This window comes from Perognathus longimembris, chromosome 12 (assembly GCF_023159225.1).
Source record: "Perognathus longimembris pacificus isolate PPM17 chromosome 12, ASM2315922v1, whole genome shotgun sequence".
NCBI classification, from domain to species: Eukaryota; Metazoa; Chordata; class Mammalia; order Rodentia; family Heteromyidae; genus Perognathus; species Perognathus longimembris.
The window spans coordinates 578,807-593,319 of record NC_063172.1 but is presented as its reverse complement, the minus strand read 5'-3'; the positions used below and the strand labels follow the sequence as shown (position 1 = coordinate 593,319).

Sequence of the window (14,513 nt, the reverse complement as noted above, 5' to 3'; positions counted from 1 at the left end):
TGCTCAGGCCCTGAGTTCAAGCCCAGGACTGGCAAGAAAAAAAAAAAATTTCAGGCTCTTCAGTAGCTAGGATTATAGAAGTGAGTCCTTAACAATGACCAGCATGGGCGGTGTGTGTGTGTGTGTGTGTGTGTGTGTGTGTGTGTGTGTGCACATGCTCACATCCCAGGGCTTGAACTCAGGACCTGGGTGTTATCTTTGAGGTTTTGTGCTCAAGGTTACCACTTGAGTCATAGTTTCACTCCTGGCTTTTTGGGTGCTTATTGGAGATAACAGTCTCCTGGAAGCTGGGTGCCAGTGGTTCACACCTGTAATCCTAGCTACTCAAGAGGCTGAGATCGGAGGATTGCATTTTAAAGAAGTCAGTCCAAACAGGAAAGGACCAACAGAAAAGTCTCCATGAGGCTCTCACATCCAATTAACCACCATAAGTGGTGCTGTCGCTCTTGAGCCTTGAGCCAAGAGCTCAAGGACAGCACCCAGGCTTTGAGTTTAAACCCTGTGACTGACAAAAAAAAAAGGAGAAGAAGAATTTCATGGACTTTCCTGCCCGGGCTGGCTTTGAACGTAAGTCCTCAGATCTCTTGTCTTCTGAGTAACTAGGATTGTAGGCATGAGCCATCAGAGACCAGCAAGAACATTTTTCTTTTTTATGACAGTATTGGGATTACAACCATGAGCCACTGATACCCAGTTGCTTCCTATTTTTTTTTTTTTTTGCCACTCCTGGGGCTTGAACTCAAGGCCTGAGCACTGCCCCTGGCTTCTTCTTGCTCAAGGCTAGCACTCTACCACTTGAGCCACAGCGCCACTTCTTGCTTTTTCTATATATGTGGTGCTGAGGAATAGAATCCAGGGCTTCATGTATACGAGGCAAGCATTTTACCACTATGCCATATTCCCAGCCCTCTATTTTTCTTCTTTTCTTTAAAAAATTATGTTTGTTTTTTATGCCAGGCCTGGGACTTGAACTCAGGGTTCAGGTGCTTTCCCTGAGCATTTTTGCTCAAGGCTAGCACTCTAACATTTGAACCACAGCTCCACTTCTGTGTGTGTGTGTGTGTGTGTGTGTGTGTGTGTGTGTGTAATTGGCGATAAGAGTCTCACAGATTTCCGGCCCAGGCTGGCTGGCTTTGAATCATCCTCCTCAGATCTCAGCTTCCTGAGCAGCTAGGATTACATGTGTGAGCCTCCAGAACCCAGCTAAGATTTATTTATTTATTTTAATGTTTTGTGTGTGCAGGAACTGGGGGTTGAACTCAGAGCCTGGCCACTGTCCTTTAGCCTTTTCTGCTTAAGACTAGTGCTCTACCACCTGAGCCACAGCTCAACTTCCATCTTTTTGGTGGTTAACTGGAAATAAAAGTCTCACAGGCTTTTCTGTCTAGGCTGGTTTTGAACAGTGATTCTGAGATCTCAGTTTACTGAGTAGTTAGGATTACAGGCGCCAGCCACTGGTTCCTGGCTTGGGTACTGTAGTCTGTTTTGTGGGTTGTGGGGCTTGAACTCAGGGCCTGGGCACTGTCCTTGAGCGCTTTTGCTCAAAGGTAACACTGGTATCACTTTGAGCCACAGTGCTACTTCCTGTACTGGACTCTTATAGGAAGTAGACACAAAGAAGCAACTTTACCAACAGGGGACCAAGTCTCTTCTTTAGATAGCTACTGTCTAGGAAAATTATCTCTGATAAAATGTTGCCAGACTTGTGCATGATTGGGGAAAGGGCATTCCAGGCAGAAACAGTGAAGATTCCCAAAGCCAGGGACTTTGGTTCTTGGCATCAGAGCAATCACCCCAGTGCCTAGCAGATAGCAAGTACACAAAACTGTTGGCTTTTCCTGTTGTAATGGAACTCAGTCGGGGAGAAACAGAGAAGTCACTTTTTTCTTTTTTTGCCAGTCCTGAGCCTTGAACTCAGGGCCTGAGCACTGTCCCTGGCTTCCTTTTGCTCAAGGCTAGCACTCTGCCACTTGCGCCACAGCGCCACCTCTGGCCATTTTCTATATATGTGGTGCTGAGGAATGGAATCAGAGCTTCATGCAACAGAGGCAAGCACTCTACCACTAGGCCATACTCCCAACCCAAGCTGGGAGTCTTTATTGGAGAGCCAGGGTCTGCAGATGGACTCCAGTCTCAAAGACCTGCAGCCCAAACCAGAGTTTTAACAAAGCTTTTAAAGACAAAAACCACATATTTGGGGGAAGCGCCCAAGCCCAACAAAAGCAGACCATATTAGGGAAATGCTCAGGTACCAGTGGAAACGTCCATCTAGGGAAGTAACTCTGGGATCGGACTTTTGTAGGGAGCTAGCCTCAGAGGTGAGCAAATCAAACCACTTAGAAAGATAATCAAGCATTCTCTGTAGCAAAAGCCCTCCTAAGGCTAAACAACATGACATCTGCAATTCGGTGTGAATGGCCTCTCACCTCTAGGCTTTTTGGAGCTGGGTGGAAAGCCCCTTCCACCCAGGCTGGCTGTAAGGACAAAGCATCTTGCTTGGTCTCCGGCTCCTCTGGAATCCGTGTGAGTGGAGTCTCCCTCCCCTGCTTGGGAGAAGCTCCTCAGCCAGGACCTGGGAGCTAGGCGATCGGCTTCCCCTCCGTCCCCATCAGTGCTGAGAAAATGTTCCTGTGGCCGAGGTCCCATGGTGGAGCACCCGGGAATCAGAGTGGGAGAGAGGTGTGGGAGAAATGGGGCTCTGGAAGCTGACCCCCGCCCCCCCCCCCCCCCGAGTAGCCGTCCTTTGGTGCGAGTCAGTTTCGGCCGGGCTCCTGTCTCTCGTGAGTGAAGTCGGCACGGTGGGCTAAGCCACGCGGTGCTTGAAGCGCCGAGGCCGGTCCAGGGCTGCGTCCTGCCCGCCGGCCCTCAGCGCCGGGCTCGGGCGCGGCCGGCGCCTCTCCGCCGGAGGACCTCCTGCGGCTGGAGGGCCGGGTCCCGGTCTAGCCAGGTTCCGCAGCCGGAGCCCGCGCGGGAAGCCGCGCCAGGCGCTGGGCGGAGACGTCCGGGGACCCGGGTCGGGAGCCGCCAGCTCCCCACCGCCAGCCCGGCACCTTCGGGCCCGCCGCTAAAAGCCGGAAGGCCGGGGCGGCTAAGCCCCGCCTCCTTCGGTAGCTCCCGCCCCTGCGCCTGCTTCCGAGCTTCGGATTGGCCGCGGCGGCTTCCGTTGCTCGGGTGGGCGGGGCCGCGGTCTTTCCCGGGCGGGCGGCGGCGGCCGCGGCCGTGGGAAGCATGCGGGAGGCCGGAGCGGACTCGGGCTTCTCGGGCGGGTGCGCGCCGGGAGCGGAGGCGGCCGGGTCGCCCGCGGAGGCCGCAGGGTTGCTGCCCTTCCTGGCTCCAGGCGCGCGGGCCGACCTGCAGGCGGCGGCGGTGCGGCACGTGCTGGCGCTGACTGGCGCGGGGCCCGGCCGCGGGCTGCTGGCGGCGCAGGCGGAGCTGCTGCGGGCGCTGGGGGCGCTGGCTGCCGCGCCGGCCCCGGCCCCGGCCCGCGACGCCACCCGCGCGCTGGTGAACTTGGCTGCCGACCCCGGCCTTCACGAGCCGCTGCTGGCGGCCGATCCCGGCCTGCCCGCGCTCCTGCTGGGCCGCGCCTTGGACCCGCAGTGGCCTTGGGCGGAGGAGGCGGCCGCCGCACTGGCCAACCTCAGCCGCGAGCCCGCGCCTTGCGTCGCGCTGATGGAGGCGCTGGCGGCCGCCCAGCCGGGGCCGTCGGGGCCGTCAGGCCTGGAGCGGCTGGTGCGCGCGCTGTGCACGCCGGGCTACAACGCGCGCGCGCCCCTGCATTACCTGGGGCCGCTGCTGTCCAACCTCAGCCAGCAGCCCAGAGCGCGAGCTTTCCTCCTGGACCCGGACAGGTGAAGCCCCGGCACCACCCGTGCGGGCGGGGCGGGGGCGGGAGCGGGATGGCAATGCGTGGCCCCTCCCGACAGGTGTGTGGTCCAGCGGCTGCTGCCCCTCACGCAGTACTCGGACTCCTCGGTGCGCAGGGGCGGGGTGGTGGGGACGCTGCGGAATTGCTGCTTCGAGCACCGTGAGTGGAAAGCGCGCGCGGGGACTAGGGTGGGGGCTGGGCCCAAAGGCCACCATGGATCGACACTTTTTTATCCCCACCTTCAGGACACCACGAGTGGTTGCTTGGGCCTGAGGTCGACATTCTCCCCTTCTTGTTACTGCCGTTGGCTGGGCCTGAGGACTTCTCAGAAGAAGAAATGAACAGTGAGTGGGTAGATGGATCCTCAGGATTGGCGCGGCAGGGGGAGAGGGAAGGGGAAGTGTCCAAGCCCGTGTCGCTTCGGAAGCCTTCCAGGAAGGAGTGGCTGTGCGCCAGTGAGGCACCCTCAGCTCCCATGCTCACCCTTAGGGCTGCCTGTTGACCTGCAGTACTTGCCACCAGACAAGCAGCGGGAACCTGACGCCGACATCCGGAAGATGCTCGTCGAAGCTATCATGCTGGTGAGCAGTGGTATTTTATGGCAACAGCACCCCGCAAAGCTTGTGCACGCGCACACTGGCAGCTGAGTGCACACTCCCACCTCCCCAGCTGACAGCCACTGCCCCAGGCCGGAAGCAGGTGCGGGACCAGGGAGCCTACTTGATCCTTCGGGAGCTCCACAGTTGGGAGCCTGAGCCTGACGTACAGGTGGCATGTGAAAAGCTCATCCAGGTGGGTTCAGGGTTGGGAAGGCTGAGGAGGTTTTGCTTTCGGCTGGCTGCTCATCTGCTTCATCTGCTGGCAGGTGCTTATTGGGGACGAGCCAGAGCGTGGCATGGAAAACCTGCTGGAGGTGCAGGTGCCTGAAGATGTGGAGCAGCGGCTTCAGCAGCTGGACCAGTTGGAGCGGGAGCAGGAAGACCTAGCACGAGAGCCACAAGGCCAGGGGGCCCCACCCACCTGAAGCCCCTTCAGCCTGGCCACCAGCTCTAGGCCCACCTTTGCCTTGCTTCTTGCAGGCTCCTCTGTTCTTGTTTGGAGGCTCTCTCCTGCTGAGAGTCAAAGCTGTACTTTTATCCAGCCTAGGCTAGGGTTCTAGGGTGAATGTTCAGGAAACATTGGAGGCTTGAGAGCATTTTGCCCTTTGCTACCAAAGAGAGTGGAAGTTGTTCAGAGTTTCGCTGTCAAGCCAGAGATGACCAGGCCCTGGGCTGTAAATGAGACAGGTGTGGCTAGGAGAGATACAAAGAACCTGCTTCCAGGCCCAGTGGGGGCCCAGACAGAAACCCCTGCAAGCTCCAAAAGCCAAGCGGAATTTCCCTCTTCCAAGAGTACTTAAGGGTGTGGGTATAACCCAGGCTTAAGCGTGCTTCCCGTCATCAGCACTGTCTCCCTTTGTCCTGCTTCACTCCTGCTCTCGGGGCTGACCATACTTAGATCTTGGGATTTTCCTAGAATTCTGTCTTCTATGCGTGCCCTTGGATCTCTAGCTGGGTCCCGCTTTTCTGTTTTCCATTTCCTTGTCTAAGCTGTGCCTTAGGGCCCTTGTGGGCTCCCCCAGTCATCTCTGCATCCTGGTCATCTTCCTTGGCTTTAGCTGCTTTGCAAGACATCTAGACCCTCTAGAGTACTTGGCCTACCTCTGCAGAACGCTTCTCCAGTATGCCAGCACCCATTTCCCTTGTCTGGGCAACAGCTGCTCCCTTGGAAATGGGCCTAGGAGTTTTGCATTCTTTTCTCTTGGCTCCAACTTTGCCTTCACAGCCCCCAATTCTGGCAGATCTTGCCCCATTGTTTTCTCCTCCTGAGCCTCTCTTCACCAGTGGGTTCTGGGGTCTGAATGCAGGCACCTAGCTTGTCTCCTAGGAGCTCAGTCCACACCCCTGAAGCCAGGGGACCCTCCACCATGTGTTCCCCCTAACCAATTAAAGCTCTGATTGTTTTAGCAGACACAGCATATGACTGGTGTTCTGGAGGTCATCTGCTGTGTGTATGTGTACGTGCGTGTGTGGTGTGTGTGCATGTGCACGTGCGTGTGTGTGCGCTGGGGCTTAAACTCAGGGCCTGGATGCTGCCCTTTAGCTTTTTCACCTAAGACTGGTGGTCTGCCATTTGAGCCACAACTTCCAGCCTTTTGCAAGTCTCACGTACTTTCCTGCTCAGGCTATTACCTTTAAGCCACAATCCTTAAATTGCAGTTTCCTGAGTAGCTAGGATTGTAGGCGTGAACCACAAGCACCCAACCCATGCACCAGTTTTGCTCGGAGTTGCATCCTTAGTTCCACAGAATATATATTTTATCTGACCCACCCCCCCTCCACCCCCAATTGACCAGGTTGTGCCCAGGCATGCTCTTGGTGGCTGGCAAGCGTGGAATGCGAAGCTAGCAGCTGCCTGGTGTCACTCCTTACTGAGCTGCCTGCCATGGTGCTCTGGAGCATCTTTCCAGTAGAACTCGCTCATCTGGGGCCGGCCTCCAGAGAGCCAGCTCTGAGGTGCTCCCCTTGGGGGCGTCCTGCGGCTTCAGGTACAGCAAGTCCTGCTGTGGGCTGTCCTGGGATGCTGGATGCTGGGATCTAGTCTTTAGCTCTGCATTATAGCGCAGCAAGGGTCAGGAGAAGCACAGAGCCCTCCTGCCCACCACCACCCAGCTCCTCACCCGGACCATGTTGCACCTGGTGTCTCATGGAGTACACAGAAGAGTGTATGCCCGGCAGACATCATCCAGCGGTGAGCAGCCACCTGCTGCAGGTCCAGGCGTGCACAGGGGCGCAGCTGAAGCAGGCCCCGGATCAGGTCCCGGCATTCTGTGGGGAGGGCTTATTGCTGTGGCCTGTTGCCCCTGCCTATAACCACCACTGCCAACAATGCTGACTACTTGGGTGGGTCAGCCCTGGCAAGGTGTGGAGATCATCTGCATATGAAATGGAGAAGCAGCCTGCCCCAGACTAGTGCACAAGGCAAGGGCCTTTGTGTTAAATGAGTCAGTCCCTCCCCCAGCCCGCAGTGCAGTGTGTGGGTTGAATGCTTCCATCCTAGGTAGAGGGATCCGCCGCCTCTCCACCTTGGAATAGCTCTTGCAGCTCTCCGGGCCGGGCCAGAGAGGGCTTGGGAGGGCCATGGGGGTGCTCACCAGGGGACAGGCCCGGCTGGAAGATGGGGCCGCGGCGCATCAGGTGCAGCATGCGGTGGGGCTGGCGCTCCTTGAAGGGCAGCTTCCCCGACACCATGGCATGGAGGATGACACCTCTGGGGGCGTGGGGTCCTCAGGGTGCGGCTCCTCCCCGGCCCTCCCACGGCTTCAGCAGGGGAGCCCCTGGAGACACTCACAAGCTCCACAGGTCGGCCTGCTCACCCTTGTACTTCTTGCTCATGAGGATCTCTGGGGCCGTGTAGGCCACAGAGCCGCAGAAGGTACTCAGCAGTGAGTTCTTGGGCCCCGTGCAGTTGGCAAAACCAAAATCTGCACAGGGCATGCAGGCAGGGCAGTGTGCGGACACGGGTTAGGGAGAATGGGCTCAGGAGGGTGCTGGTCTTCAGGGATGACTAAGAGGGAGGTGAGGGGAGGAGGGAGGACTGGGCAGGAGGCATATACGGTTAGATCAGGGGGTCTGGGCTGTATGTGGGGTAGGCCTCTGGGAGACCTCAGGGTTGTGCCTAGATCAGAGTTGAGAGCAGGGGCCTTTCTGGGACAAGTAAACTTGAAGCCGAAGCTTGGGGCGAAGAGTGGAGGGGCCTGAGGAAAGGGGCTGGCCTCACCCGTCAGCTTTAGGAAGCCCTGGTCGTCCAGCAGGATGTTCTCACACTTCAGGTCCCTGTGAGGGAAGGGGAGAGGAGATGGGCCTGGCCTCAAGGGGGCAGGCAGGTGGGCAGGGCAGGTGACACCCTTACCGGTGCACGATGCCAACTTTGTGGCAGTGGGCCACGGCACTGACCAGTTGCCAGAACAGCCTCCGGGCCTCCTCCTCCTCCAGCCCTGGGCAGCAGCGGTGGTTTGACACGGTGTTGATGTGCTCCAGCAGGTCGCCTCGGGCTGCCAGTTCCAGGACCAGGTAAGAGCGCTGACTGTTCTGGTAGGTCTCATACAGCTGTACCTAGCAGGTACACCCTGGCGTCATCACCCTGGGGAGCCAGCCAGCCAAGGGTCTGGCAAGACTGGCAAGTGTACTGGATTCAGGCTTGAGGACAAGATTGGTCCCCGAGTCCAAAAGTCAAAGGGAGGACCTAGGAGAGGAGCAGGTGGGCAGTGGGTGGGGTCAGGACTGGCCTGGGGCCTGGGGAGGGTGGAGCAGGATACATCAAGGCCTACCTACCACGTTCACATGCTTGTAGGTAGCATTGAGTGATGAAATCTCACGGGGTAAGAATTTTCGAGAGAACTCCTCTGGAGCCTCAGACAGGGAGACAATCTTGATAGCCACCTGTAGGAAGTGAAGGATGGATTCTTTTGGTGATGGGTTGTGGCAGGTCTATCCTTTGTACACATTGCTGAAATGCTGTGTCCTCCAGAGGGCAGTGCTGGCCTTTCCCGTCCTGTTCTAGGCGCTATGTTGGGGGTGGGGGGTGGGAACAGGAAGTGGTCAGCCTGCTGGAGCCTGGGGAAACTGGAAGCAGCAGGATCTGGGAGAGAAGCTCTCTATGGAGGAAGCTGGGGCCACTGGAGGTTCCTGGACTGCTGGGACTGGACTGGGGCACCCCAGGGAGCCCCCCTGGGAAGGAAGGAAGTGTGCTTGCCTCACCATGGTGTGGTGCTTGCCCCGTAAGTCCGAAGACAGCTTGGGGTTGTGCTTCATGCGTTCATGGGTAGCATACCCCAGGTACACTTTGGAGAAGGCCCCAGAGCCAATCTTCTTGGAAGAGAGCAGGTAGCCATTGTTCATGCATTCTCGAACCTGGTCCATGAAGGTTCTGTGCTCCAACTTGCGCCTGCCACTGCCCTTCATGGAGGGCAAGAAGCCTCGGGAGAGGGCTTGGTGGTCCAGTCTACTGTCAGTCTCAGTTGGGGGTATGGGCAGAGCTAAGGCCTGACTTGTGTCAGAGGGCAGGGACTGGGGCAGCAGGGGGCCAGGTGGGACCTGCACCCCCCTCTCAGGGCAGCAGCCAAGTTTCTAAAAACTTGCTGGAGGTGAGGCTGAGAATGTGAGCTAGAAAGCTTAGGTGGGAGTCTAAAACCACAATGGACCAGGCAGGGAGAGCACGCTCTTGAGAACTGGGACAAGTTCTAGAATGGAAGGTTCTAGAGCAGCGGCTGCATTGTGCCCTCAAAAAAGTCAGTGTCTCAAGACCTTCTGCCTCTGTGGATATCTGGGTTGGACCGGTCCTGTCTTGTTTGGTAGTCTTCCCTGTGAGGGTTAAAGTCAGAATAGACTGCTGTGTGCCATCCTACATTTGGCTGGCCACAAAAGGCCTTTAAAGAAACTTGAGGGGGCCGGGGACCAGTGGCTCACACATGTAATCCCAGCTACTCAGGAGGCTAAGACCAGAAGATCGGGGTTCAAAGCCAACCCAGGCAGGAAAGTCTGTGAGACCCTTATCTCCAGTTAACCACCAGAAAACCAGTGGCTCAAGTGGCAGAGTGCTAGCCTTGAGCTGAAGAGCTCAGGGACAGCGCCCAGGCCCAGAGTTTAAGCCCCATGACTGACAACAACAACAAAAAGAAACTTGAGGAGAAGGGACAGATAGAGGCAAAGGTCAGCCTTCTAAGAACATAAGGAATGGAATGGGAACAAAATGTATCATCTTCCATTTCAGCCTTGCCCCCTCATCCTCTGAAGGGGTCCCAAGGCCTGAGCCAGCTGAGCCAGAGAGCTAACAAGCCAGGTAACCTCCCTCCTGGCCTTTCTCTACTAGAGCCTGGGCTTTTTTTTTTTTTGGCCAGTCCTGGGGACTGGACTCAGGGCCTGAGCACCGTCCCTGGCTTCTTTTTTTTTGCTCAAGGCTAGCACTCTGCCACTTGAGCCACAGTGCCACTTCTGGCCGTTTTCTGTATATGTGGTGCTGGGGAATTGAACCCAGGGCCTCATGTATAGGAGGCAAGCACTCTTGCCACTAGGCCATATCCCCAGCCCCGAGCCTGGGCTTTTTCTGTGTATGTGGTGCTAAGGAATCGAATCCAGGCCATGGTGCATGCTGGGCAAGCACTCTACCGCTGAGCCACATTCCCAGCCCCATGTGCCAGGTATTCTAAGCATTCATCATCTTAGCAGTTACAGCTGCCACCTGCCCCAGTCCTATCTCATTCACAGAACACACCAAAGGGCTGGGAATGTGGCTTAGTGGTAGAGTGCTTGCCTAGCATGCACCATGCCCTGGGTTCCATTCCTCAGTACCACATATATTTTTAAAAAATTAAAAAACAACAACCACACACACCAAAGTGCCTATCCCACAAGATGCAGCGCACACTCAAGATTTAAAATCTGAACACAAGCCATACATGTTTTACAGATGGCAAAAGTGAGGCCTAATAATGGCAGAGCCCAAAAGCCACGTTTGGGTCTTTCTGCTGGAAGTCACAAGAACCCCAATAGGGGCCAGTGAGTAGCCATCTTGCAAGTGTCCACGGGGGCCTGCTGGTGCATGATAGATGTCTAGTGAGTGTCAGAAGCTGCACCCTCCTGGATGGTGGGTGGTCGATGGGTGGGTGTGATGAAGTGAAGGCCTTGGAAAAGGCCAGCCTGGGCTAGTCAGACAGATATATAGAGATATAGACTATGTTGGGCTTGTTGGACCATGAGCTTTTTTGTTGTTGTTGTTGGTCATAGGGCTTGAACTTAGGACCTGGGTACTGTCCCTAAGCTTTTTCACTCAAAGCTAGTACCCCACCACTTTGAACCACAGTGCCACTTCTGGTTTTCTGGTGGTGAAATTGGAGACTTTCCTGCCTAGGCTGGCTTTGAGCAGCAGTCCTCAGATCACAGCCTCCTGAGTAGCTAGGATTAGCAGGTGTGAGCCACCTGCGCCTGGCTTGTCCCTAAGCTTTTGTGCTGAAGTCTAGTGTTCTCACAGATGAGCTGCCTGTGCCTGACTTGGTAGGACCATGAGTTTTTAAAAATCGTAGAAGGGGGCTGGGAATATGGCCTAGTGGTAAAGTGCTCGTCTTGTATACATGAAGCCCTGGGTTCAATTCCTCAGCACCACATATATAGAAGAAGCCAGAAGTGGTGCTGTGGCTCAAGTGGCAGAGTGCTAGCCTTGAGCAAAAATAAGCCAGGGACAGTGCTCAGGTCCTGAGTCCAAGCCTCAGGACTGGCAACAAAAACTAAACCAAGCAAAAAACAGAAAAGAAAAAATAGAGGGCTGGGAATGTGACTTAGTGGTAGAGTGCTTGCCTAACATACACATAAACAGAAATAAATCTGGGAGTGGTGCTGTGGCTCAAATGGTAAAATGCTAGTGTAGAGCACAGAGAGGCTCAGGGACAGAGCCCAGACCCTTAGTTCAAGCCTCAGGACTGGAAAAACAAAAAACAAAAAATCACAGGAGGGCTGGGAATTTGGCCTAGTGGTAAAGTGCTCATCTTGTATACATGAAGCTCTGGGTTCGATTCCTCAGCACCACAAATACAGAAAATGGCCAGAAGGGGCGCTGTGCCTCATGTGGCAGAGTGCTAGCCTTGAACAAAAAGAAGCCAGGGGCTTCTCAGGCCCTGAGTTCAAGCCCCAGGACTGGCAAAAAAAAAAAAAAAAAAGGATTTAAAAAAAATGAGCCGGGCATCAGTGGCTCATGCCTGCAATACTAGCTACTCAGGAGGCTAAACGAGATGACATTCACTTTTGCGATGGGCGAGGCAGCTGGGGAGGGGCAGGGGCGTGTTGGGCAGGGGGCGTGTCGGCCAGGGCGGTAAGCTGTCCAGGGAAGCCGCCCTGCCCTGGCGGGTCAGTCTTTCCAGGTTGCTGGGGGCCAGGGTGGCAGCGGTGCCTGGCTGGCCGGGCCCCTGGCTGCAGGGCACCCTACGCTCCGGCCTCCCTTCTCCGTTCCCTCCACCCCTGCAACAGGGAGCCCCAAATCTGCCTCCACGTGTGTGCCGGGCCTCGGCTACCGGCTCAGGCGGTTCACTGCCAGCCGGCAGCCGGCCTCCACTCGTGAGACCAGGCCTCGGTGCGCGGGTGGAATGCCTGGCTCACTTCCCACTTCCACTCCTTCGGGGGGGTCTGTGAACACCACCGGGTGATTCTGGTCCCGGCGGGCGGGACCCCGTCTCCCCTGTCCTCTTCCTCCAGCCCCCAGAGTCCGGCCCGCCTCCGGGACCCCGCCGCTGCCCCGCCCCTCGGCCGCCCCTCGCCCCGCACCCCCGCGCGCCGGCGTCCCCGCCCTGGGGGCCCGAGCGGCGGCCCGTCACCCCCGCTCCCCGCCGGCCTGCGGGTCGCCCGGTCGAGGGGCTGCCCGAGGAAGGGTTCTAACGCAGGGGTTCCGGGGTGTGAGTCTGGGGTGTCGGTTCGGCGTTCGCCGGTGAGCGGGACCACGCCCGCCTCCGGCGTGCAGCTCGGCCTCACGTGCGTTTGAGCGCCACGACGCGGCGGCCGGCCTCCTACGGGGCGCGGGGAGCGCCGACCGGGTCCCGAGTGCCCGGGCCGAACCGGGCGGGAACGCGGCGGGGGACGGCGGCCGCAAAGACGGCGCCTCGCCTTCGGCCCCGCCCCCAGCGCCCGCCCGGGGCGGCGCCGCGGCCCCAACTGTCAGGTACGCCGGTCACGAGGCGGCCGGGGGCAGCGCGCGTCAGGACTCCGCGCTGGGGGGCGGAGCACAGGGGGCGGCTAGCGTGAGGGAATGTGACTCCGACCAATGAGCGCAGAGATCGCCCGAGGGCGGGACCAGATTGCCGCGCGCCACGTCGCGGTTGGTCAGCGCTCTGCGAGGGCGGGCCTGGCGCGAGGGCCCGCCCACTCCGGGCTGCGAAGGGCCGGGAGGGCGGCGCCCGGGCCGCGAGAGTGGCGGTCTCTCAGGTAAACGGCAGCTGGGAGACTCGCCCCTCGGCCGGCCCTGGCCGGAGAGCCCGGGAACTGGCTCTCTTGCCGAGCTGCAAGGGCAGTCGAGTCCGGGGCACTCCTCCAAGGTCAGCGGGCCCGCCCCCGGAGGTCCCGGGAGTCTTGGGCCGGGGCCCGCCCTTCCTTTGGCTTTGGTGCGCCCCGAGGTTCCAGGCCGAATGGGCCGCGTCACACCCGGAAGGGAGACCCCGGGAGCTGGCGACCCGGTTCCGTCGCGGCGCGTGGCTCGGGTCCTGTCCCTCCCTCGCGGGGGCTCGGTGGCCCCCGCGTCCCGCCCTCGCCCCCGGGGAGTGTAGAGGTTCCCAGGTCGCCGGCTCGGAGGCCTGGTCGTCCCCGGTCCGCTTCCTCGTGACCTTTTGCGGGGCCCCTGGCGCTGCTCTCCCTGAGACGCTAAGCCGAACCCGGGAAGTTGTAAAGCCGGGCCCACTGCGCGCTCCGACAATTAAACAATCGACCTCAAAGCAGGTTTACCCCGAGAGACGAGGTCAAATCCTTGTGGTCCTAGGGGAAGCCACCAAGCTGGGATTCAGGTGAGAGGAAGGGGGCGCTGAGCTGGAGCTGGCCCTCCGGACTTGGGGTTCTGGTTATCTGCGGCGTTAGTGCTGCTCGGAGGGCTCCACTCTGCACACTTTAGGATCACCTTTGCCAGCCCAGGGTGGGGAATGGACCCCTAAAGTCAGGTGCAGTGAGGTAAGTACAGGAGATCTTGGCGGGGACAGAACGGCTGCCCTGGGAATGGGGTCTGGAGTAGCTGTTGCTGTAGAGGGGGGTTTGAGGGGCTAGTGTGGGAGGCAGGACCACTTTGGAAGTGGATGATAGTAGAAGTGGAGAAGCTGGGAGGGAAATGGGGGAACAGGTCACTGGTGCTGATTTCTGACTCCGATAGCCAAATGAAGATAATGCAGGGAAGAGAGAGATGAGGTTAGGGCTGGCAAAGATGGGGTGGAGGCTGTGACCTTCTAGGGCCACAGGGCCACTTCCAGCCTTTTCTGTTTATGTGGTACTGAGGAATCGAACCCAGGGCTTCATGAATAGTAGGTGAACACTCTACCACTAAGTCACATTCCCAGCCCTTTGTTCACGTTAAACTTATGTCCAGCCCACTGTGGCTTGTTCAGATTTGCATGAACTGCCACTGACTGCTCTGTACTGAGACCGAGAGTCTGAGGTAGGACCTATGGGACTTGTGCTTGCTCATGTGCATGATTGTGTGGGGGGGGGGGCGGGGGGAAGCAGGGGTCTGTGCTTAAGTTTCTTTTCGAGGGTCTCCACAAAGGCAAAAGCAAAGTTGTTGTTTTTTTTACCATCTGCAACTCCAGAATCCTGATCTCCTTTCCCTGAGCTGAGTTGTTTGGAGTCAAGGACTTCAGGTCACATGACTTGATTTCCTTGGGGGAAGGCTCTCACAGCTCTTTTGAGATTTTGGCAATTGGTGAGAGAACACCTCTGTTGAACATTATGAGAATAATACTTTTGTCACTGGGATGCAAGGGCTATCGTGTTCTGGGATGAAGCCCAGTGTGCAAGTGAGCCCAGTGACACAGCTCCACGTGATTTAAGTGGAGAAATCGTGTTGTCAGTGGGTGGTGCCTGACTGC

General features: G+C 57.8%; 3 protein-coding genes across 4 annotated transcripts in view; 2 read left to right on the top strand and 1 right to left on the bottom strand.

Annotated features, from left to right (window-relative positions):
• The first annotated feature begins 3,222 nt into the window (after window positions 1-3,222).
• Window positions 3,223-5,878, top strand: Hgh1 (HGH1 homolog). Its single transcript, XM_048359006.1, has 6 exons — window positions 3,223-3,851; window positions 3,927-4,027; window positions 4,114-4,212; window positions 4,358-4,449; window positions 4,538-4,660; window positions 4,734-5,878. Exons 1-6 carry the CDS (start codon window positions 3,229-3,231, stop codon window positions 4,890-4,892), a joined length of 1,197 nt encoding a protein of 398 aa, XP_048214963.1. The 5' UTR covers window positions 3,223-3,228; the 3' UTR covers window positions 4,893-5,878.
• Window positions 5,879-6,162: 284 nt separating this feature from the next.
• Window positions 6,163-9,344, bottom strand: LOC125360801 (testis-specific serine/threonine-protein kinase 5-like). Its single transcript, XM_048358911.1, has 8 exons — window positions 8,668-9,344; window positions 8,242-8,349; window positions 7,820-8,022; window positions 7,688-7,743; window positions 7,259-7,391; window positions 7,062-7,177; window positions 6,604-6,735; window positions 6,163-6,517 (listed from the first exon to the last, which is right to left on the bottom strand). Exons 1-8 carry the CDS (start codon window positions 8,869-8,871, stop codon window positions 6,336-6,338), a joined length of 1,134 nt encoding a protein of 377 aa, XP_048214868.1. The 5' UTR covers window positions 8,872-9,344; the 3' UTR covers window positions 6,163-6,335.
• Window positions 9,345-12,809: 3,465 nt separating this feature from the next.
• The window catches only part of Mroh1 (maestro heat like repeat family member 1), a 70,976-nt gene continuing 69,272 nt past the window's right edge, over window positions 12,810-14,513 (top strand). The window contains exon 1 of one of the 2 annotated variants that reach the window (XM_048359078.1): window positions 12,810-12,873. The gene's annotated coding sequence lies outside the window, so the exon portion shown is untranslated. Of the gene's footprint in view, window positions 12,984-14,513 lie in introns of both variants that reach the window. The other variant, XM_048359079.1, reaches the window with a different exon arrangement.

Bases quoted from the DNA above. Each gene is read 5' to 3' on its own strand.
- Hgh1 (XM_048359006.1), top strand. From the start codon at position 3,229: ATGCGGGAGGCCGGAGCGGACTCGGGCTTCTCGGGCGGGTGCGCGCCG. The intron at 4,028-4,113 runs GTGAGTGGAAAG...CCCCACCTTCAG, and splicing joins GAATTGCTGCTTCGAGCACC to GACACCACGAGTGGTTGCTT. The intron at 4,661-4,733 runs GTGGGTTCAGGG...ATCTGCTGGCAG, and splicing joins CATGTGAAAAGCTCATCCAG to GTGCTTATTGGGGACGAGCC.
- LOC125360801 (XM_048358911.1), bottom strand. From the start codon at position 8,871: ATGAAGGGCAGTGGCAGGCGCAAGTTGGAGCACAGAACCTTCATGGAC. The intron at 7,744-7,819 runs GTAAGGGTGTCA...CTTCCCTCACAG, and splicing joins AAAGTTGGCATCGTGCACCG to GGACCTGAAGTGTGAGAACA. The intron at 6,736-7,061 runs GTGAGCACCCCC...CCCTCCCCACAG, and splicing joins CCAGCCGGGCCTGTCCCCTG to AATGCCGGGACCTGATCCGG.